Source organism: Biomphalaria glabrata, chromosome 4 (genome assembly GCF_947242115.1).
Source record: "Biomphalaria glabrata chromosome 4, xgBioGlab47.1, whole genome shotgun sequence".
Taxonomy (NCBI): Eukaryota; Metazoa; Mollusca; class Gastropoda; family Planorbidae; genus Biomphalaria; species Biomphalaria glabrata.
This window is the reverse complement of record NC_074714.1, coordinates 7,713,044-7,736,890: the sequence shown is the minus strand read 5'-3', so window position 1 is coordinate 7,736,890 and position 23,847 is coordinate 7,713,044. Positions and strand designations below refer to the sequence as shown.

At 37.9% G+C, this 23,847-nt stretch overlaps 1 protein-coding gene across 2 annotated transcripts in view; it reads left to right on the top strand.

Annotated features, from left to right (window-relative positions):
• Window positions 1–2,651: 2,651 nt before the first annotated feature.
• The window catches only part of LOC106056511 (neurogenic locus notch homolog protein 2-like), a 35,551-nt gene continuing 14,355 nt past the window's right edge, over window positions 2,652–23,847 (top strand). The window contains exons 1-13 of one of the 2 annotated variants that reach the window (XM_056026044.1): window positions 2,652–2,868; window positions 4,168–4,313; window positions 4,712–4,841; window positions 5,040–5,173; window positions 6,130–6,269; window positions 8,629–8,856; window positions 11,842–11,964; window positions 12,517–12,750; window positions 15,119–15,352; window positions 16,818–18,773; window positions 20,448–20,604; window positions 22,073–22,238; window positions 23,750–23,844. In XM_056026044.1, coding sequence (XP_055882019.1) covers window positions 2,812–2,868; window positions 4,168–4,313; window positions 4,712–4,841; window positions 5,040–5,173; window positions 6,130–6,269; window positions 8,629–8,856; window positions 11,842–11,964; window positions 12,517–12,750; window positions 15,119–15,352; window positions 16,818–18,773; window positions 20,448–20,604; window positions 22,073–22,238; window positions 23,750–23,844 — 3,800 coding nt within the window. In that variant the 5' untranslated portion in view covers window positions 2,652–2,811. The remainder of the gene's footprint in view (window positions 2,869–4,167; window positions 4,314–4,711; window positions 4,842–5,039; window positions 5,174–6,129; window positions 6,270–8,628; window positions 8,857–11,841; window positions 11,965–12,516; window positions 12,751–15,118; window positions 15,353–16,817; window positions 18,774–20,447; window positions 20,605–22,072; window positions 22,239–23,749; window positions 23,845–23,847) is intronic. The other variant, XM_056026045.1, reaches the window with a different exon arrangement.

The following is a 23,847-nucleotide window of genomic DNA, read 5'->3' as shown; positions in this document are numbered from 1 at the left end:
GTAGCTCCTATCGCACACATTGTTATAAAAAAAAAGATTTGGCTACGGCATTTGGACCGCGCATCGGGAGAGAAGATACATAATATTATTAGTAGTATAATGCGACAAGCCAGGAAAGTTCCGTCACAGTTCCGTGACTGAATCCGTCTGTGACCGTCTAAGCAATTATTTGGTTATTGCAAGTATTCTGGTTCTCCTTCGTAATTAATAATTACTTTCCGACTCCAGCTTAGCAGAAATTATTATTATCTAGTGTGTGGATTTTTCATGCAAAATGTTTCTGAATCATTAGTTACGTTTATTAACCTTAAAAGGCGAAATCTTTCATGCAGAACATTTTAAATACAACATGTAATTAGTGAAAGGCCAATAGTACAGTACCTACGTAAGATGATATGTTTAGTAGCAAAAATAAGGTGCACAGTATTAGAGAAGAACGAACTTGTAAGCTTGAAGTGGTACGGTACATATAGGCTCTGGACCCTGCATATGACACTCGCCCAGGGGCCCCGCGCTCTGCTAAGGCTAAGTCCGCCTCTGGTTTCTCGGACAATAAAGGAGTGAATGGCTGCCTGGTCGTATGGTTTCCGGTCTGGACTGTCGTCTTGATGATCTCGGGTTTGAACCCTGCCCGCTGCCATCCTGCAAGGAGTTTAGGCTAGGACTTACTTCTCTTCAATTCAGAAAGAACTTCCGAAATTAACAAGTATAATTACCTCCCTTTGTCTGGCTGAAAAGCAACATGAATACATTTTTATATGACGCTGTGATAACATTACAAACATACACTCGAGAGCTGCGGGCGCCCATGCTGGAAAGTAGGTTCCAAACATTTGGCCCGTGCACTGAAAAAACCAGCAGACCGTAGCTTTTGATGGAGAAACGTGGCACCACTAGAAGCGTTGAGTCCATTGAGAGCATGGCTCTCTGATGCACATACGGAGTGATCAGTTCGTTGAGGTACAGGGGCATTTCTTTATTATAGATTCGATTCGCTGATGACAAAGTATGGCTACCTCCTTAGACCTATAATAAAGCGTCAAAGGCTGTCGGAGAGCCGATTGTTAAATTAATGTTCGTTGTAATGTATTTCTAATGTGGTCAACTCATGGGACGGCCAAATCTGTTTCTTTAGCCAACGGTTAACGAGCTGGGTGTCATGTTATCCGCACAATGACCAACCGCCTTTATATTCTGTATTAGAGTTGGGTGGACTCAGAGGCTCCTGAAAATCCCGAAATTCAAGATCGCAGTTAATAGGCTATCCCGACAAGATCAACGTCTAATCTTTCGACTTAGTACCGGACACAACAGAGTGAGACAACACATGTACTGGAAGCTCAAAATTGGAACCAGTGAAATATGAAATTCTCCTGAGAATGCCGACCATGTCCTCCAAAACTGCTCTCTTTACCAAGAGGCCCGTACAAGACACCGGCCCCAAAACACCCAATAGAAAGAAAACTATATGGAGAGCTCCCTGATTTGGAAACCATTGCGCAGTTCATCGCATATATTGGTCAAGTCATCTGAACATAAAAATGAGCGAAACCAGGACCCCAATTCTGGAAGTCAAGCGCTTAACCGTTCGGACACCGCGCCCCATAATTGTGATATAAAACTTCCGGGGCGCCGCTCGGCGACCTGATTACATTGTGACATAATCAGCATTTGTTTTCTATTATTCCTCTCATCCATATTGTTTTTGTAAAGTAGTTACGCTGAAGTTGTCAATTGTACTCAAACTGAATTTTCATTTGATTGGATCAATAAAATTATCTTATCTTATCTTATAATAAAGTTCATATTCCAAAAAAAGTTTTTTTGATAGCTAGTGCTCGTGTGGAAATAACTTACTTCTTACCCATCAAAAGGCAATGCAAAGTAGAGAGTCTATAGAACATAGCAGTGAAAGAGTTAAGTTTGTAGGAACAGATTTCAGTACATGTGTACACATCACCCAGTCAGAGTCAGGAGCTAGTAAGTCATGTGTTAATGACACCACATAGCTATACTTACAATTATCGAGAATAAACATCCTGTTTGGACATCGACTCATAAACAACTTAGAATTTCAATAGAAAATTGACAAGAGAGAAAGAAACAGACAGACAGACAGACATAAAAAAAAGTGGATAAGAAAACAAAGACAGACACTAAATAGAAAAACACAATTTAAAATAGAAAGATCTTAATAAGCGAGCAAATATAAGAGAGAAAGAAGAGAGGGAGAATGAGAGAGAGAGAGAGAGAGAGAGATGAGGGAAGAGAAAAGTAAAAGAATGAGAAAGATGGAAAAGGTGAAACACAAAAAGAGAAAGGAAGAAATAGGAGAGAGAGAAAAAGACAAGAAGAGATAGAGGATGGAAATGGTAAAGAGGAAAATTTATTAAAGCTTCAGGGAGAAAGGGAGGGAGAGAGGTGGATGCAAGGGGGAGATATTAAAAGAAGAGAGAGTACGGAGAGGGTCAGAAGGATATGAAAACAATAAAAGAGAAATATCGCAATAGAGAGAGAGGGGGGGGGGAGGATTAAAATAGATGCTTCATTAAGTAGATACCTTTATACTTATGATAGACATAGAGGTACAGGTCAACACTCGTCATTCTGTCATCACTGTCATTAACAGTGTGAAGAGGATTAAACTGGCAAGTGGTGAGGTAATGAGACACAAGCTTAGTTATATAGGCAAGTGCTGGAAGCTAAGTTATATAGGCAAGTGCTGAATTCGTCTGGTTGGACATACTTTCACTTGAAGACTCCATGATTCTATAGGATTACTTTTGTTTTTTTACTACAAATATTTGAGGAATGTGTCAAATAACCAAATTTATGTTGTTGTTATGTATTCTGTGTCATGTCATACAGGTTAGTTGACCTATAAAATATATACACAGTGTTGTATAGTGTGTTCGTGTGAGTCTGATGTAACACCTGTATTGACAAAGTTGAAATGTCATAAGACTCGAATCAAAGTTTCTTGGAACTCTACACCCGTCAAAGCTTCCTTCCGTCGACTTCTCTGAAAAAACGTTTCTGGCTGGAAGGGATCCAAGCAGATGTAATTCGTAGCATGCCTATTAATAATGGGTCGTATCTCAATAACGCTAGGTTGAGAGGCGAGGTCGGAGTCCGAATGGCACACGAAACTCCCCCATATTCCTTCTATGTACAACAGCCATTCGGGTGTCTGCATTAAAACGGCAAATTGAGGAATGGGTGTGGAAAGTAACATGTTTGTTGGGGTTCTCTCTTCCATCCCTGCCTGTGCAGGGTAGGAACTTTCCTTCCTTTTAGGCCTAATCGTCTACCTTAACGAACGTTTCCACACGGGCGTCTTTCTGGGGCTGAGAAGCATTGCCTGTTGGTGTGCTGGGTATAAAAGAGCCGAACGACTCATTAAAGAGCTGGAGACAGGTTTGTTTGAATATTGAACGGCGTTTACAAAGATGATATCAACTCTGTCTGTCAGTCTGTCTGTCTGGTAAAAAGTTTGTACACGTTATTTCTCCCACACCTAATCTCAAATCAAACTGAAATTTTGCACAATTATCTCTTTTACCTGACAGAATAAAAATCAATTTAAAAAAAAAACAATTTGGTGATTTACTATTGGTAATTAATTTTTTTGTTTGGTATCTTGAACAAGGGGGAAAAAATGTAATTGACTGATAAGGTGTGTAAGTTGAATATAAGTTATACTTTGTAGTTAGAAAAATTTGAAACTAACAATAGATAACTAAAAAATCCTACTATTTTCGTAAGGTCAGTGGCACAGTGTACTGCCCTAGGTACATTAAAGAAGCTTAAGCTCTCGAGTTCGAATTAAGGTTGTTCACCTTTTTTTATATAAATGCATTTTAAAAGCGATCACCCAAATACTCCCTTCTTTCTCCTCCTACCCTTTTCCAACAGGTCCAGACAAGTGATAGGCTCATAGCGTAATGAGAAAGCTAATAGTGTGACATTGCGCTAAAATAATACAATGGGTAAAAAATATTTGTAATAGCACAGCTTTATTCTTTATTTGTATTAGTCTAGAGTCTAGATCTTTTGCAAATCTAATTACATGGCTTATCCAAACTAATTGATACAACTACGCTTTATATAAGCTGTGATGTTTTTTAAAAAAGTATTATTTAAATGTTTTTCTTGTTTTTAAATTAGGCCATGCAAAGTGTAGCGTACATTAAAGTCAAACTTCTGACCTATAGAAACAGCAGAGGTCTCTTGTCAAATGGTCAATGCTGTGAGTCAAATTGTCAAAGCATGTGCAGTCATAGGTTTATTATCTGTGTAGGCCCGATTGGAAGGTAACTAACAGTAACTAACTGTAACTATAGCTATCTGTAACTGTAGTGACCTAATAAAATACTATAGGAAAAAATGTCATGATCCTAGGCTTTATTGAACAAGAATTACAATACAGTTCACAATAACACAGTACACACACAAGCTGACCTGGACACCATGACATTTTGACACACTAGAACAGATCAGTTCACAACACACAACAAGAAACATAGATACACAACAGTAACTAACTATACATCTGTAATGACAGGAAAGTCTCATTTTTAAATCATTGATTTCAAGACACATACTTTTTATAGAGGCCGACGTTTTTTAAATTTAGAGCCCATTGATTAAAAAAAATGATTTAAAAAAATAGCTTTTTATGTGTAAAACTGAGACTGTTTCTCGTGTTCAGTAACTGGGTCAACGGCTGTCTCTATGGATACGGAATTACTGGTGTGATAGAAAATAAAAATTATATTACATTTGAAGATTCAGTCAAAGCGGAGGATCGAAAGTTTTCCTTTGGAATGAGATCTTGGCCAGTAAGTACAACATTACAAAATGTATTAAATAGTTTTCAACTAAATTCTGAATGTTATTTCTCTCTTTCTCTCTTTTTCCCCAAGTTTAACTCAACGCTTGCAAATTAAATTCTGTGCTTCGGTTTCCTCATGACATTTAACTCATTGCCTACATGTAGAACTAGTGTTTACCTCTCACTTTTAACTCATTGCCTACAGGGTGGAGTGTTTCTCAAAATCAATGTTACAAACCAGGGTCATAATGGCGCTAAGCAGCAAGTGGATTATTTCGGTAAAAATTTTTACCTCGGCCCGGACGAGACTAAACAGGTCATTTTGGGAACAAAGACAGTGTAAGCCTATTTATATGTTTTCAACTGTTTAGATGAATAACCTTATTTATATAACACTGTTGAGAACAGGGGTTCTCAACCTGTGGGTCACGACCCCTTTGGGGGTCGATTGACGATTTAAAAGGGGCCGCCTAAGACAAGTGAAAAAAATGAATTGTTTTTGTCCATTGTTCAATCGCTGTGTGTGTGTGTGCGGGGGGGGTCGCCGAGCATAAAAGGTTGAGAACCGCTGGTTTAGAGTGTAATCAAAGCACGGTAATGTAAGGTAATATATTCATATTTTAATACATTCTTTTGCTTGCAAAAAGAAAGTATATTTTACCATTTCCTCCGGCCATATTGGATATCTAATTAGCATATTTTAAAATATTTTATTTTCGTCATCTATAAAACTAAACGTAATATGATAAGCTATAGGTAACATGATAAGCTATAGGTAACATGATAAGCTATAGGTAACATGATAAGCTATAGGTAACATGATAAGCTATACATAACATGATAAGCTATATGTAACATGATAAGCTATAGGTAACATGATAAGCTATAGGTAACATGATAAGCTATAGGTAACATGATAAACTATACACAACATGATAAGCTATATGTAACATGATAAGCTATAGGTAACATGATAAGCTATAGTAACATGATAAGCTATATGTAACATGATATGCTATAGTAACATGGTAAGCTATACACAACATGATAAGCTATAGTAACATGTTAAGCAATACATAAAATGATAAGCATGTGTACGTTACCGTGCCTGTACCTTATATCTTTTCAAGAGTTGTCGTTAATTTTTCAAGAGTTGTTGTTAATTTTTCAAGAGTTGTCGTTAATTATGTAATAACTTATCAAATGTATCTCTATTACGTTCCCACAACAGTATCTGCCCCCTAGTTCATTTCATGAAGTATCTTTCTGTTGTTTTGTTTTGTTTATTCCAACAGACTTACTCTAGAGATTCAAGTCACGTGTCAGGTTCATTTTTACAGTCATAACTGCTCAGTCTTCTGCGAGCCTCAGGACTCGGACAGCAAAGGCCATTACATTTGTGATAAACGCGATGGCAGCAAGATATGTAGGACAGGTAAGGTCAAAGTGATGACATCTTCAAACAAGAGCAATGACATTGTGTTTATAACTAACCAACAACAATCGCTTAATTAAAGTTTACAACAATTACACTTTTCAAAGAGCTAGATGAAAGAAAATGTGGAAATAGTTGGGGGGGGGGGACCGAAGATCTATTTTATCTTATCTTATCTTATATAATACAGACGTTACTTCAAAAAAGAAGATGATTACGTCCTACGCGTCATGCATTTAGTCATGCATATTAACCAATGACTTAAATTCTGCCAAGTCACTGGTTTTCCTGGTTAGCATTTTAGTTATAGTTGTAGTTAGAGTTGTAGTTAGAGTTGTCTTCGCAATTTTTCTGTTTCTACCTGATTACAGTTTAGCGTTCCATGGAAGCAGACGACAGTTCGAGAAGGTGTTCTGGTTAAATATGTCAGACGATGTTGGGGGAGAGAAGCAGGAAAAAGAATGGACATATGAAACTTCATTAACATTGTGTGCTCTGTAGACGAGATTAAAATACCCATAAAAATCTTCTTTCCATGTGATGTCTAATGTGTTGCTAATTTGTTCTTGTTTTTTTTTTTTTTTGTTGTTTTTGGACCAGTAAGTCCATAGTAAAGCAAGAGTTCAGTTGTTCAAGATGAGACAACCCCGGTGGCATGTCCTTTTCTTGTAATAATTGATACAGTCCCTTTCCAGCAGGATATCAACTGAATCATTATGACGTAGTTGTCTGTGCGTGTGTGTGCGTGTGTGTGATCTTTGCGTTTCAACTCTGATAAGAAAATATTAAAAATTCTTTTTTTTAAAAAAGCAAAGCGTATACGAAGTGTAATTCTATCAATTAGTTTGGATCCGTCATGCAATTAAGTTTCTAATAGATCTAGACCTATAACATGAAATCTGTGCGATTAGAAATTGCTTACCAATTGCTTTTGTTTAGCGTTATTTCATTCTTTTAGCTTTAGCAATACGCTATGATTCTATCACTTATCTCTAGAAGTTGGGAAAATGGGGGGGGGGGAATTAAAAAGGAGTATGTGTGTGAATATTACCACGTGATCACATTTTTTAAAAGTTGTTCGACCTGAATTCGAACTCATAGCTCAAACCTCGTCAAGCCCTCCTACTAACCACTCTGCTAGGGAGATGCTTATGAAAATAGAAGATTTTATAGTTATCTATTGTTTGTTTTTAACTTACATTAAAGCAGCGACCTATAAATGGGACCTATTCAGCTATAGCAAAACATCCGTCAAGTACAATGTCTTTCAAGATACAAAACAAAATAATAAATTACCAACAGTTAATTAACTGATGCTTAATTTTTTTTTTCTTATTGATTCTTGTTTTGTCAGCTAAAAGAAACAATTATGCAAAATTTCAGCTTGCTCCGAGATTGAGTGTCGTAAAAATAACGTGTACAAACGTTTTAATCAGACAGACAACAGAGTGAGTTGATATAAGCTTGGTAAATATAGGTATTCCTAGCTGATTGTGAACTAGAAGTTAGATTGGGAGGATTTGAATAGGGAAGGGAAGGGAGGGGGCAAGAGGAAATATTCTAGAGAGGTGATTGCTATAGGTTTGTGTCGCTTTTGAAAAAGCTTATAGCAACTCAATCTGTTTGTCTGGCACGCATGTATGTACTCGTCTTTTCTCCCCCACCCAATCTCGGATCAATTATTTCTTGTACCTAACAAAACAAGAACCAGTTAAAAAATTAAACAATCAGTCAATTAATTATTGGTAATTATTTTGTTGATATCGAAAAAGGAAAATAAATTCTACATTATTCATATATATAAATGCACATGTGGAGTTTTTCCCCTTGGACAAGCTTTGTTTTTTTTTTATTTCGCTTATTTTTATATTGAACTAAAATTATTTTTCTTTTCTAAACCTTAACACTAAAGGTACATTGTCATTAAAGGCACATGCTAGGACAAAACTGTACAAATGCTCCTTCTTCCCAAGTGCTATTAGGGCATGGAATGGGTTGCCTGAGCCAGGCAGGAAAACCAGTGACTTGGCAGAATTTAGGTCATTGGTTAATATGCATGACTATATGCATGATGCGTAGGACGTAATCATTTTCTTTTTTGTAATATTTTATGATAAGATTGGGCTGGCTACAGGTCAGCCTGTTTAGTCACCGGAAGCGATTAGCCTACTTCATCTGCATAATGTAATGTCTCGAGGGGGGGGGGGAGAATGGGCGTGGTAAAAAAATTTAATTAAAAAAAAACTTTTAATACATTCTTTTTTTTTGTCTTGTTTAAACTTATTCTTGCATTAAGAGTACACAGCCTCTTTTAGACGTTCTCTTTCTCTCTCTCTCTCTCTCTCTCTCCCTCTCTCAGACTGGAAAGGCCCAAACTGTAGCGTCAACGTAGACGACTGCGCCAAAGTCAGGTGTCGCAATGGCGGCACTTGCCAGGACAGGAAGCGGGACTTCTTTTGCAATTGTCAGTCGGGTTTCACTGGTCGTCTTTGCGAGGCGGACATCAATGAATGCTTAAACCAGTCTTTGTGTCAAAACGGTAAATGTGTCAATAACTACGGGTCATTCATCTGCACTTGTTATGATGGTAAGCGCTAAGCTGGAACTTTTTAGAAATATGTTTCTTTATTTTTCTTTAAATTGTAATTTTTCTTATATAGGCGGATACATAAGGGGCCGCCTCTGAGTTTGTATGAAATAAAAACTCTCCTTGTAATCTTCTTTGAAATTTCTAATTTTTCTTACATAGTAATAATATAGTGATTTTTTCTCAAAAAAAAAGTTTTGAAATTCTATTTTTTTTTTCTTGTTTAATCTAATTTGAATATTATTCTAGGCGTAGCTTGATTGGTTATACATTTTTGTTGGGGTTGGGGAGAGAGTAAGACAGGGGGACACCGAAAATCGTAGAATTGTCCTAGGCCAGAATCCCACCACCCCCCAAAACAATAATTTATTTTACTAATTTTTAAAACTGCTATTTGACAAATCTATAAGTTACAGGTAAATATTATGTGCTCTGTCTGTCTTTCTGTCCCTCTCTCTGTCTCTCTCTCTGTCTCTCTCTCTCTCTCTGTCTCTCTCTCTCTCTCTGTTTCTCTGTCTCTCTCTCTGTCTCTCTATCTGTCTCTCTCTCTGTATCTCTCTGTCTCTCTCTCTGTCTCTCTCTCTCTGTCTCTCTCTCTCTGTCTCTCTGTCTGTCTCTCTCTCTGTCTCTCTCTGTCTCTCTGTGTCTCCATCTCTCTGTCTCTCTCTCTGTCTCTCTCTCTGTCTCTCTCTCTCTGTCTCTCTGTCTCTCCCTATGTCTCTCTCTCTCTGTCTCTCTCTCTGTCTCTCTCTCTGTGTCTCCATCTCTCTCTGTCTCTCTCTCTGTATCTATCTATCTCTGTCTGTCTCTCTGTCTCTCTCTGTCTCTCTCTCGGTCTCTCTCTTTCTCTGTCTCTCTCTGTCTCTCTCTCTTAGTCTCTCTCTGTCTCTCTCTGTCTCTCTGTTTTATTCTCTCACTCTCTCTCTGTCTCTCTCTCACTCTCTCTCTGTCTCTCTCTCACTCTGTCTCTCTCTCTGTCTCTCTCCCTCTCTCTCCCTCTCTCTCTGTCTCTCTCTCTCTCTCTCTGTCTCTCTCTGTCGCTCTCTGTCTCTCTCTCACTTTCTCTTTGTCTCTCTCTGTATCTCTCTGTCTCTCTCACTCACTTTCTCTGTCTCTCTCTGTATCTCTCTGTCTCTCTCACTCTCTCTCTCTCACTCTGTCTCTCTCACTCTGTCTCTCTCTCTCTCTCTCTCTCTCTCTCTCTCTCTCTTTGCGTGTGTTCCTCCTTACAGACGTAGAAAGATAATGGTTTCATTTCCTGGAGCTTTTTTTGTCATGTGACTGTCGAGACCCAATCCGATCACAAGGTTGTATCAGCTACACATCTAGTTTAAATCTGTAGGTTTCAAGAGAATGCTAAATATATAAATACAGAAATGTTCAATGCACATGTCATGTAAATAATAAAAAATTGTATACACACAAATTAAATTTTAAAGTTATATGTATATGTTAAGCATATACGTTTAAGTGTAAACACATTTTTTTAAAACTATGAATGTTGGAGCGTCTGTAAATTACTAGGACCCCTAAAAGACAGTTACGCCTAATAATAACAACAATTACATTATTTTAATAGGGTGTGGCAGCTGAGTTGTAAGCGCTTGGCGTCCGAACCTAGGGTTTCCGAGTTCAAATTTCGACGAAGACTGGGATTTTGAATTTCCACCCCAACTGTAATGAGTTTTAAAAAATCGATTATTATTTCTTTGTTTTTTTTTTTTACATTTTATAATAAAAAATTATCTTTACAGTATTTTTTAATGTGTTCTATTTCTCTGAAATATTTATTTACGTCTGAGCTCTCTGAGAGCAGTGCAAGAAGAGCCGCATCATTAGTGAATTTTGTAAAGGAGCAAAAAGGACAATCGCAGGGCCGGGAAAATTACGACCTGCGGGCCACATGCGGCCCGCCGGAACATTTGATGCGGCAAGAGGACACCCACAGTCTATATTTACAAACAAAATAATTAAAATAGATTATTTTAAAGATTTATATAAATTATTGAAACTCCTGATTCTTATGATGAAGTGGCTGAAAATAAAAGTGTCTTTATATGTCATTCTAACAAGTTGAAAGGATGAAATATTTCAAAACATTTAGTCAAAGACGCCTACTAAGACCAGCATTTATTCAAACTAAGTTCAAACTGTAGGGTTGGTATGGAACAAGATGGCGAGTGTAACAACTGATGAAGCCCGTGTTTTGACTGTGAAAAACTTTGGTTTGGTATTAAAATTAAATAACAATATCCCAGCTATAAACTCTCACATGTTTATGTAAAGTTGCATTGGAAATCAAACATGACCCAATTATCTCAGTGATCAAACTTATCAGAGCTAGCGGTCTTAACAACAGACTGTTCCGAGAAGTACTTGAAGATTTGGAAACTGTGCATTCAGATTGTTTCTACCGCAGCGGTTTCCACTTGCTTAGCATTAACAAAGAATTGAGAGGCATTTTGGGATCTTAAGGAAGATAAAGTTATCTCCCTTGAACGACAATGACTGTGACTTTGTTATCGATATTTCTAGTGAATAGTGGGGGACAGACTTCATATTTGCCATGTGTAACATTCCGATAGGCTGTTTGCAGATGAAATGTATGTGTATAGTAAATCTTTTCAACCAAAGCTTTCCCTTTTCTTCAAGCAAGCAAGTGTAATTTTACTTTGCTAAAGGGGGAAACTATTTCTAGTGAAAAGCGCAGACTTATTTGAATTCGTGATTGTGAAATCAGAAAGCAAATTTCAAGACAAGATCTTGGAACCAGTTTTCTATACCCACTGTTCACCCTTTGTTCACCATTTAGCACAGAAGCTGATTCAGTTCTTTCATTGGATTTTTATGAGTGTTGCCACAAACTGCATTTACACATATAAAAAAAACTAGATATTTATAGCTATCTATATTTGGTTTAAATACTATAATATTTCCTGAACTGGTGTATACGTACAAAGAAAAGTCTGTTTACTTTCGTTTCAGGTTTCACTGGTCGTAGATGTGAGTCCAATATTAACGACTGTGCCAGCAGCCCTTGCCAGAATGCTGGTTACTGCATAGATTTGGTGTCAGCATACACCTGTAGATGTGCCACGGGATTTACAGGTAGACAGGGACAAAATTGTTTACTACGAATGTTTACTAAAAAAAAATGTTTTACTGTCTGTCTGGTCAAAATTTTAAACGCGTTATTTCTCCCACACCCCATTTCCGGATCAGGTTGAAACTTTGCACAATTATTCATTGGCGAAGACAATAAATGAATCAATAAAAAGAAAAACCAATTAGTCAATTAATTACTGGTAATTAATTATTATGTTTGTTTCCAAGAAGGAAAATAAATCCTTCAGTATTCACAGTTATGGCTAAATATGTGAAGTTTTATCCACTTAGATAATTGTACACGTTATTTCTCCCACACCCATTCTCGGATCAAGCTGAAACTTTAAACAATTATTTATCATACCTAAAAAAAAAAAATTGAAAAAAAAAAAAAAACAATTAGTCTACTTATTATTGGTAATTATTTATTTTGCTTAATATTTTTAAAAAGTTGTTAGTTTGGAGTTCTTCCCCTCAGATAAACTTTGCTTTATTTACTTTTTAAAAGTATTTTCAATATTTGAATTGTTTCTATTGAACTTGTGTCCTTGTCAGGACGTCACTGTGAACAAGACCTGAATGAATGCAGTTTCAGAAATACATGCAAGAATGGAGGGACCTGCTTAAATCTCATCGGTTCTTATGGGTGCAACTGCCCCAGCAGCTTCCAAGGCTACGACTGCTCTCAAGACGTGGACGAATGTCAGCAGACGTCTCGTTGCAAGAACGGCGGCTGGTGCAGCAACTCGATGGGCAGCTACTCATGTCATTGCCCTAAAGGATTCAATGGTCAGCGCTAGCATCCTAATGTTCTACTGTTCCTTACTGTAACACACTGACTCTCCCAAGCTATACAGTCACACACACACATCAAATTCAAACCTCTATCTTAACTCTTTCTCTCCTAACTGACGATACCAACGTTGATTCCATCAGAACGTGTTAAATAATAACGAGAGAAAGAGTTAAAAAAAAAGTGGGGAGTTAGATATTGTTACAATCCTTGAAATTGGTTTCAGTTGGCTAAATTTTCCAGCCAACGAGCATTTTGCGGGTGAATCAGAACTGGTCTGCTTCGGAAGTTAAAGGGAAATCAAGCTTATTTTTTTTTTTAGGATTCTCTCACTAGAGGTTACCTGCTCTTACTTTCTGTAGACATTTCATTCATAAAGAAAGGAAAACAACGAGAATTATTGTGGTCACGAGGGAGTTAAAGGAAAACTTAAGCGAATGAAAAGAGGAAGATATCTAGGGAAAGATTTTGAACAGAAAGAAAGACGAAACAAACAATGTCAAGGACATTAAAAGGTCACTGTTCCCGCCAAAATCATAAAATAATTGGTTTGTTCCATATATGTTCTGAAAAAAAAAAGGGGGGGGGGAAATATAGTTGTTTAACCCTTTAATTGTTGAGCTGTTTTACAATAAGTACATGATAAATGGAATTACATTTCAAATGTTTAGAGGCTAAATTACCACACGCGTCTTAAAGGTTAAAATTCTTCGCTTAATCAGTATTATATACAGCGCATAAATAAAAGCTTTCTGTTTATGGAGTTAACTTCAAGAATATTAAGTAAGCAAAGTACAGTTCCCCTTTTTTCAGACCTTGTGGTCTATAGGGCAGATGATGTAAAGGCCATCTGTTTCTGTGGCCAATGGTTAACGAGGGTGTCATGTGGCCAGCACAACGACCAACGACCTAACCCATTAGAAAATCCTTAAATTAAAAATCACCCGTTTTCACCAGGATTCGAACCCCGGCCTCCGGTTAGGAAACAAAGCGCTTTACCGCTCAGCCACCGCGCCTCCTTCATGTCTTTTGCACAATACAATGTGTTGATGGGCCATATGTTGGATATAGAACTTCTGAAGTATTCATAACATGTATACTAGTGTCAAAACTTATTACAATTGAAAAGGCATCAGATAAAACAATGATAGTGATATATCATATATCATACCTTCACTCATATATATATGTGGTGGGTTTGGCACAGAAGACAACTAAGTTCTAAATGACGAAGGCAACTCGTAGGACGATTCCAAACTTTATTGTACACTAAAGACCTGCCAAAGGCAAACATAAAACATAATTATAAATGAACATAAACTAAACATAATTAATAGGCCTAAATACTAGATCTAACGAAAAACAAAAAGAAAATCTTATATCATCTCTTTTACAAACACAAGAGAGATATGGAGCACCAAAAACATTATAAAAATAAATGACAACATAGTTCTCTAAAAATAAATCAACTAGTTCTACATAACACTAACATACATTGTTTGAAGAGTTTCGCTCTTTCCTTTCCTTACAAAAACAGAATTAACTATAACAAATCTATACACTCACAAATATACTGTTTCTTAAAAGCCAGTATCTAAACCCTTGATGTAAAAATACGTTTACAAGATGGACAGTGAACATTCTATATAGAATACTAAATAAATAAAATGTAATTACCTGCAGCCATCCATAAACACATGGTGTAGAACCAGGCACAAACAGGGAGTGGAGACGACGTAGGTCCAGTAACGTACGGACACTACAGCGATAAGAGATGCCGGTCGAATGGACAGTGCCCACGTTGGTCTGCCTTGTCATGCGCGGACACAAGGTGCCATCTAGGGTGAAGGGTCACGTGGATATCGGGGTGGCCGGTGTTTCCTGAAAAGGTATCCACTCCACTACATATATATATATATATATCATACCTTCATTTTCACCTACCCCAAAGTCTGTTAAACAGTGGGGACACCACGCAAGATCTGTTGACCGTCTTTCTCAATGCTTCTCTGTCTTTTGCCTTGGATAGACTTTCAATGTCAGGCCTGTCCATTCTTTTAAGATGTCTTCCCATTGTTTTCTCTTTCTGCCTAGTCTACTTGTTCCTGGTACTGTTCCATGAAGGAAGGTCTTGGCTTGCCTTAAGGACCTTGTGATAGGGCCATATCGTGAGTTTAATTTTATACTAGTTATAGTAAGTAATCTCGCTCGGTCTTGTCCACACACTGACCATCACCGAATCGCTCATCCTTGGACAATATTGGATTTCCTTGCTTAGAGACATTTGTTTTTAAAGTTGAGTAGTCTTAAGTGGTTTTAATCGCAGCAATAACTGATTAATTGATCTATGATTCATTATTACAGGTCAAGATTGTGAACAAGACATTGATGAATGTCTACTTATGGACAAATTATGCGAAAACAACGCCACCTGTTTAAATACAATTGGAAGCTTTTCCTGCTCGTGTTCAGTTGGCTACTACGGACGTCTATGTAGCATTGACATAAATGAATGCGTACGAAACCCCTGCAGCAACGGAGCTTTGTGTGAAAATATGCCAGGGCACTATAAATGCCTCTGTCCACAAGGGCGAACAGGTTATCTTTTACTACAATTCCTCTTTTTAGTTTGCAAACTCTTTATGGATGGAGCCTAGAACCTGGAAGCGGAATTCGAAAACGGCTCTAACAATTTTCCTAGAAAGTTTTTGCATTTCGTCGGGAAAAAAATAATAGCTAATTGACAACACGAGAAAAAAAAACTCTGGTTTGACCATTATAATTTTCAAAATACAATCATCTTAAAACCAAATTTGTTCTATTTTGTGAGAATTCTCGTATTGAGTTCAATAAATAGGCAAACCATAATCTTCAAATACAAAAACAAAATTTAATAAAATACTCTGAAAGACACAAAGATAAAGGCACATTCCTTGTCCCATATGCTAGGAAAAATTTGTACAAATACTCCTTTTTCCCTAGTGCTATTAGAGCATGGAATGGGTTGCCTGAGCTAGCCAGGAAAACCAGTGACTTCGCAGAATTTAAGTCATTGGTTAATATGCATGACTAAATGCATGACGCGTAGGACGTAATCATCTTCTTTTTTGAAGTAACGTCTGTATTATATAAGATAAGATAAGATAAGAACGTTCAGTAGCATTTAGTGCACCGTCTTATTTAGAAATTAGTTGCTGGACTGCTAGAGTTAATATATGACAATATACATGTGTATAGAATACTTAAACAATTTATTAATACATAATACTATTTTTATGACTAGATCCAGTATTCTAGTCTAGACTATTTTCTTTTAATATCTCCAGGTTAATTAAGATTTTCTATACTCTTAGTAAATTTATACTTATCTTATTCGTCTTATCTTATAAAGTACTAACGTTACTTCAAAAAAAGAAGATGATTTTGTCCTACGCGTGTCCCTAGATCAATCTTGTCATGACTTAAGCTCTGGCAACTCGTAGGTTTTCCTGTCTGATTCAGGCAACCTATTCCATGCTCTAATAGTACTAATGGCATACGCGAACAGCCAGGATTTTTTCGGGGTGGGGGGTGGTAGAGTTTAAACAAATTTTTTTTCTGTCATTCATTAGTTATTAGAAGCCGAATAATCGCCCTTTTTAAACGTCATTGGCTTCATAAAGAGGAATTGTCTTTTTAAAAAATACTGTTTTTTGTTACTTTTTTTTTATATATCTTAATTTTTATCATAAACTTGTGTTTATTAAATCACATTGGGCGCTATGCATTTCTGACAATATGTGAGAACATGGCCTTGACATTCGTGTTGTTCAGGGAAACACATTTAAGATAGGGATTTCAGTTTTCTTTCTAATTGTCTAATTAAACATAACTTTATCAATGGTATAATTAGTCAGTGGTGTTGGTCGTACAGTACACAAAAGTCAATGAGGGTCCTCAAATCCTATGAAAGATGAGAACCTCGGCTCTGATTTCTAAATTCATTTTAGACCAACGATGTAAAGTTTCTAAAACAAAATAATAATAATTTTATTCTTTTTTTTGTTTTTGTTTTTGTTTTCAGGTGAACTCTGTCAGTTCGACATAGACGAATGTACGCCTGGTATCTGTCTCAATGGAGGAAACTGCTTCAATGTTCCTGGTTCCTACTATTGCGAATGTCCCGGGAACTGGGAAGGGAAAAACTGCGAGATGAACGTGAATGAATGCAAATCTCATTCCAAACTATGTGAAAACAACGGCACCTGTCAAGACGTCGTCGAAGGCTACAGATGCATCTGCCTAGAGGGTTTTTTCGGTACTCTGTGTGAGCAGGACCGGGACGAGTGTGCACTGGGACTGTGCTTGAACAACGTGTCCTGCGCGAACACTTTTGGAAGCTTCCACTGCAGCTGTGCTCCTGGCTGGACCGGCTCGCGTTGTGATGAAGATATGAACGAATGCTTAGAGCCAGTGTGTAACAACGAGGGCGTGTGCGTCAATTCAAACGGAAGCTACCACTGTCGGTGTCCTGCAAACTGGATGGGTCAGCGGTGCGAGATGGACATCGACGAGTGTTCCATGTACCAAAACTTGTGCCAGAACGGTGGGACTTGCGTCAACCTTCAAGGATCATACCATTGCAAATGTCCGCCGGAATGGTCCGGTCCGATGTGCGACGTGGACAAAGTCGAGTGTGCCAAGAACAAGGATGCTTGCGAGCCGATAGGTAATTCATTTTCTAACGTTAGCATCTCTTCAAAAAGGGAAATAGCTTGCCGTAATTTTCAGACAGGTAATTGGTGTCAATGTTTTGCGGGATGGACTAGTTTCAACTGTAATCAAGATTTTAATGAGTGCATTGAAGGACTCGCAAAGAATTCTGCAGACGGAGATGCGGCTTTAATATCTCTAAGGGAGATGATTGATAAGGCTGACCTTAACCCAAGCGAATCTTCTCAAGGGAGCATAGATAGCTATCACAGCAGACGATTTGTTTCCAAGACGACGCCTGAGGTGAAGCCGTTCTCTCCTACTTGCTTAGAAGGTGCTTCCTGCGTAAATATCCGTGGAAATTACAGCTGCGTGTGCCCAGTAAATTTCACAGGGAAAATGTGCGAAATACTAGTGTGTAACGTCACATCAGAAAGTTGCAGTCACCATAGCAACTGTCCGTCACACGACAAAACCAATTCTTGTGTTTGTTTTACCGTAATAAAAAACGAAATCAGTCAATGGAATTTGATCTGTCATAGCAAACCTTGTCTGAACAAAGGAGCATGCGAAGAAGGTAGGCCTTCTAAAAATATGGTTGCCTGCAATTGTACTATAGACTGGAGTACCACACTCTGGCGAACCTGTGTCGCAAAGGTTTGCAAGAGAATGTGCGCAAACGTCAGTGGATGCTTGTTTGAAAGCAATACAATTGGCCAAGCATCCAATCCTTCTTTTGAAACAAATAGCAGTGTAGATGGTGTAGTGACACTTGGTCCAAGCCATAAGAATTCTTCAGGGAGCCTAAAAGAAAGCGCCACAGAGTTGTGCTCTAGTGAATACTGCTTAAGCGACAACGTCTGTTTTCATTCTATAGACGACACAACTCCCAGACTGTGTCGCTGTCCGATCGGCGTGTCTGATGGAAGGTGTGTCAGCTTTTCCTCTGTTGATCAAGTCACTGCCTCGACTTTGTCAGGTGTCATTTGCCCAACAGTAATATGTCACAACAACGGCTCGTGCAGGAGAGAGAGGGGAGCATGGTCGTGTCTCTGCAGCAACAACTGGTCGGGGAAATATTGTGAGGCTGACAAGTCACCGTGTCGCTTTGAAACTTGTCACACCCATGGGAACTGCTCCACAGACACCAACATGACGGCTTCCGTTTGTTTGTGTGACCCAGGTTGGACAGGAAGATTCTGTGACTCTCGCCTGGACCGCTGTGCAAGGAGACCGTGCCAGAACAAGGGACTCTGCTCTGTTTCAGAGGATGGCTACACTTGCAAGTGTCAAGGCATGTGGTCAGGGGCGGACTGTACTCTTATTGGTAAATGTCATCTTGTGGGTACAATCATGACAATAGCAAGGCTACACACTAATAATTATTATCCTCTGTATCATGTCTCCCAACATTTCAACATAGCTATAAAACAAAATGATTGTCATTAATTAGGTATCGTTAACTCATTTGGTATACAAGGGAAAGCTGCATGGTCGCGTGATTTGTCGTTCGGTAAACTCGGTTGTTTCTGGTTCGAACCCTGTCCACTGTTATTCCATGTCGTCCTGCGGGAGGTTTAGACTAGGATGTAATTATCTTCAAATCATCAAATTGCGTTACCTTCAATAGTTGCAAGCTCCAGCTTTATCAATTTTTTTTAACAGAAGAGAAAGATCACTGTTATTATAGTAAGTGAATAACATATAAACCTGCTTGATCTGTATTACACAACAATGACGTGAACTAAATCTTATTTATGAGAGGCCAATAATGAACTTTAATTCAATCTAACAATGCATATTTCTATTCTGACGTAGATTTTCTTTTTAACTAAGCCCGCAAAACATTTGTAGTTATAGTGCAGTTAAATGGCAATCCATTTAAATGATTAAATGAATTATGAAAATTTTTGTTCCCAATTTTAAACATCTAATTTTTCAAAATGTGTACAAATTTTGAATTTATTTTCCATGGGGATTATAGGCCTATATTAACCTCTCTAAACACACTGAAAACGCAACCAAAGATCTCTTTTTTAGTTCTTTTTATTTTGCAAGTTTTAATGTTCTGAATTAGTTTTTAAATAAATGCATACTGGACATAAATTATCGGCTTGTATTTGAATGAACGTTTTCAACCTTGTGTCTGTCGGTAGCTTTTTACAAAGCTTACCTCGACCTACTCTGTCTGGGTGGAATCTTGTACATGTTATTTCTCCTACGTCCATTTCTCGGATACAGTTAAACCTTCGCACATTTACTCGCTGACTACACATTAATTAATTTTAAAAATTTGATGAGTAGTTGAACAATCAGACGTAATCAATAAATTTTGTTTTATATAAAAAAATGCATTAAATTTATGGGTCATTAGCTAAAAAAATTTAAATCATAAACTTTTTTAGACACATTTTTTTTATTAATACGGAGTTTTAAAGCTTTTAGTGCTGACAGAAATGTATGAATTAACATGGCGTAACATCTAATAATAGCAGCACTAAGGTACCAAGGTAATTAAGAGAAGAAGGTAAAGGAATTTTGGCGAAACATAGGCGGGCCCAGACGATTACTCGAACCACTGACCCCAACCTGGCGCCATCGCCTAGCAGCGACCAGGTACCAAATTAACATCCACTTTCGAATTGTAGTTATTTGGTCCCGCATCACCACCCAGGGCCACGTGATTACACGCCCCTCCTCCCCAGGGTACCGTTATGGATAGAGCAGTGTATCCGTTTTCCTTGTATCTACATAGACATGTACAATGGATATAAATAGAGACCAGAATTTGGTTGAGGTCACTACGCATATCAATCTTTATTATATCCTATTTTTGTTTTTACAGTTGTTTTATTATGCTGTATAGTTTATTTAATTGCATGCACACACATACACACATATAATCGTACATAGACACAATTTATAACTACATTTTCATCACATCTATACGCACACACACACAATTTAGACCTACATTCTGATCATGTGTTCTGTCTTACAGAGCTGTCCATTCCCTTCTACCTGCACTGTAACGTCAGCCAGGCCGGCGTTTGGAAAGTGAACAAAGGTCTAGAAGCACTGCTCAAAGCCACGCGCCTATACGACAAGAAGAGGTTGGATGTTAGTCACAGGCTCCAGAGAGGCAAAGCCCTGGACGGGTAGGTATTCAGATGATGGGCTAATCATAACTGTATGGGTATTATAATGTACTGTTGGAAGTTGTAATGGAAGCCCAATCATTACAAATTCAAAGGATTCTTTGGATCCCGCTTTTACACTGTGAGGGTTAGTAATGAGTCTCGTGAGTGGGTTCTGTCAAGCGATTCCCTGCATTATGAGCTGTAGAGTCTATTACAAAAATAAAGAGGCCCCGTCAGTCTCAAGGACCTACGCTTTCAGGCACTTTGCACACTTCGACGCCCAGGTCTGATAGACAGGTATCTATTGAAAAGGTATGTCTCTAGTCTAGAGGATAGATAATTCTCAGTGGATATCTCTTATGGATAGATAGATCACTATTGTAATATTATATATTATTTATATATCTATATATATCTATATATATCTATATCTATATATCTATATATATTGTGTATGTGTGTGTGTTTTGACCTTCCTCCAAATACAAACAGTCGCACTAGCTTCGATACCAATTAGCAAAATAAAATATTAAAGTCTATTTAGGGTTTATTTATTTTACCTTAAAATTCATAATTCATTTAATATTTAGCAAAAAAAAAAAAAGTTACGACTCTGTCAAAAACCGTTCTTAGAGAGCACCTACAAGGTTAAAGGGAATCTAATTACGAATTTTGATGCGGATACGTACGACAATTTAAGAGATCTCGTGATCAATGAGTGAGTCAGTAGTATTTTACAAATATATAATAGACTAGCAGTACACACCGGTTACGCCCGTTGATTTTTAATCATTTTTTCCCTGGCTTTATATTGTTTATTATGGCCGGAACACCCCCTTCTAATACTTAGACTAAGACTGCTTTATTGATCCTTATGGAAATTTGTTGTGATTGCAAGGACTCTTTTCTCATATAAAGACAACACAACAGAAACATACACATAAATACAACAGACATAACATAAAGAGTTCATTCAGCGACTACACACAGGCATCTTGGTCCTTTTCATGTTTCCTGATCAATGATGGCGGTGATAGAGTCTGACAGAGTGAGGTACGAACGAGTTTTTGTACAGCTCTGTTCTTGTTTTGATTGACAGCAGTCGCCCACTTCGCGACAACCTGACGTAGCTCTGATGAAGCAGGTGGCCGTTGTCTTGCAAGATTTTTCCATTTTCCTTAGACACTTTTGTTCAAAAAGTTCCTTTAAATGTGGTAATGTTGTGAGTGTCATTTTTTTTTAATTCCCTCTCTATGATATTTTCTAGACGGCGCAACAGTTTAGATCGTCAATTTCACCTTTCTTTTTTTTTTGCTAAATTATGAATGAATTATGAATTATCAATATAAAGCCTGGGAACAATTCAACGAGCGTAGCTGTGTACACATATAATATACTTTTGTGTATAGTTGCAAGTTTCTAATTTGCCTACATACCTATGAGTATTTCTTTTCTTAATTTTATGTGTTGGTTGTGAATTCGTTAGATCATCAGTGACTGCTATCTATCCTGTGGTTAAAAATGATGGCGAGCTGCTGAATCAACAAGAACTTGTCTACGCCCTTAATAAAGTGACTTCAAAGTTTCAACATCATATGTACTGTCCACTCTATCTGGACGCCGTGGACAATACTGACTTTGTAGAAATTTTGGTAAGTTTGAGTCCTAAAGAAACCAAAGTCATGTGTCCTTTAGCAACCCCACAGCCATGTGTCCTCTATCGACCCTATTGACATGTGTCCTATATCAACCATAGCCATGTGTCCTATATCAACCATAGCCATGTGTCCTATATCAACCATAGCCATGTGTCCCATAGCAACAACAGCCATTAGCTGTTAGCGAGACCAATCGCCACAGTACTTACGTACTGACCTCCGACGTGACAATGAGCTATTGGTCTCCACTGACCAAAGGTTTTCACAGGTCAGTGTTCAGGCCTACTTTTGACGATTGGTCTCGTCCAAATCAACATAGCCATGTGTACTGTGGGCTCCTTGAGGATTACAACTTTTATATTGACAACATATGTATAACACTTGTCATAGACCTATGTCTTTAGGATCCTAAAGCTTTACAGTTATTTATTTATAGCTCTTTCTTGTTTGTTTTTTGTTTATTTTTTTTTAGTCAGTATTTATTCAAACTGTGTCTTTTTCCTAATTTACTTGAGACATCCATCTTAAGAGATGTCATTATTACAAATTAACTTTAAGCATTGTCAATTATAATGCTGAAGTTGTTATAGTTTTCGGGATCGAAGACATTGCCATTTTTATCAATCTGTTTTAATGAGGTTTTTATTTATTCTTGGTGTTATAGAATGCTCAGAGCGCTAAGGTCCAATCTCTCCTGTTAACCAGTTGGGGGGGGGGGGAGTTTACGTGGTATCTGGGAGAAGGTTCTCCGTGCTGATTTAAGACGATTAGCAAACACAACTTTGTTCGAGACGATTTGTTCTTGAGCTGGAGTAAGCCCAGTAGGCCGGTACCCGAATGGGTTGGGAAGGGCCACTGAATTGGCCGCATGGATGCCACTATGACATGTATTGAATTGTTAAAGGTGTTAAAGTATAAAAGTGACCCTTTGAGCGTCGTGTTTTTTTAGAAATCTTTTACAGACACTGCAGTGAAATACTAATTTAATCACTTTTTCCGAACTTATGTAATAGCCTACATCCGTAGACAAGAGGCGCGGTGGTTGAGTGGAAAGGCTTGAACCCGGGGTCCAGGGTTTAAATCCAGGCAAAGAATGAGCTTTTTTAAATTTCGGGATCCACCCAGCTCTAATGGGTACCTGACATTAGTTGGGGAAAAGTGGTTGGTCATTTTTGCTTGCCACAAGACACCCTCGTAAACCACAAAAACAGATGACCTCTACGGAAACAGATAGCCTGTACCTCTTCATAGATCGCAAGGTCTGAAAGGGGTACTTTATCAAACTTAACATTATGATTTTGTGAACAGGTAGAATTGGATGCCCATCATAGGATATACAAATTATGGATCGAATGGTATAGAAATGCCCGGGCCGATTTTGACACCCAGTTTTCACCTGTACTTGAGCCCCCTTGATAAGTAGCCAGGCGGGTTTTGCCCACATTTAACAGCGTTCTCGCCTGCTTCATCCAGAGATCTTGTCTACCAATTAACTTTTCTTTTAGACGGCTGACAAACAAAACTGGATACCTGGACTTCTAACTGTGTGTGGATTTCTGTTACTTGGAATTATTGGTCTTTCAATCGTCAAATGTAGAAGGTA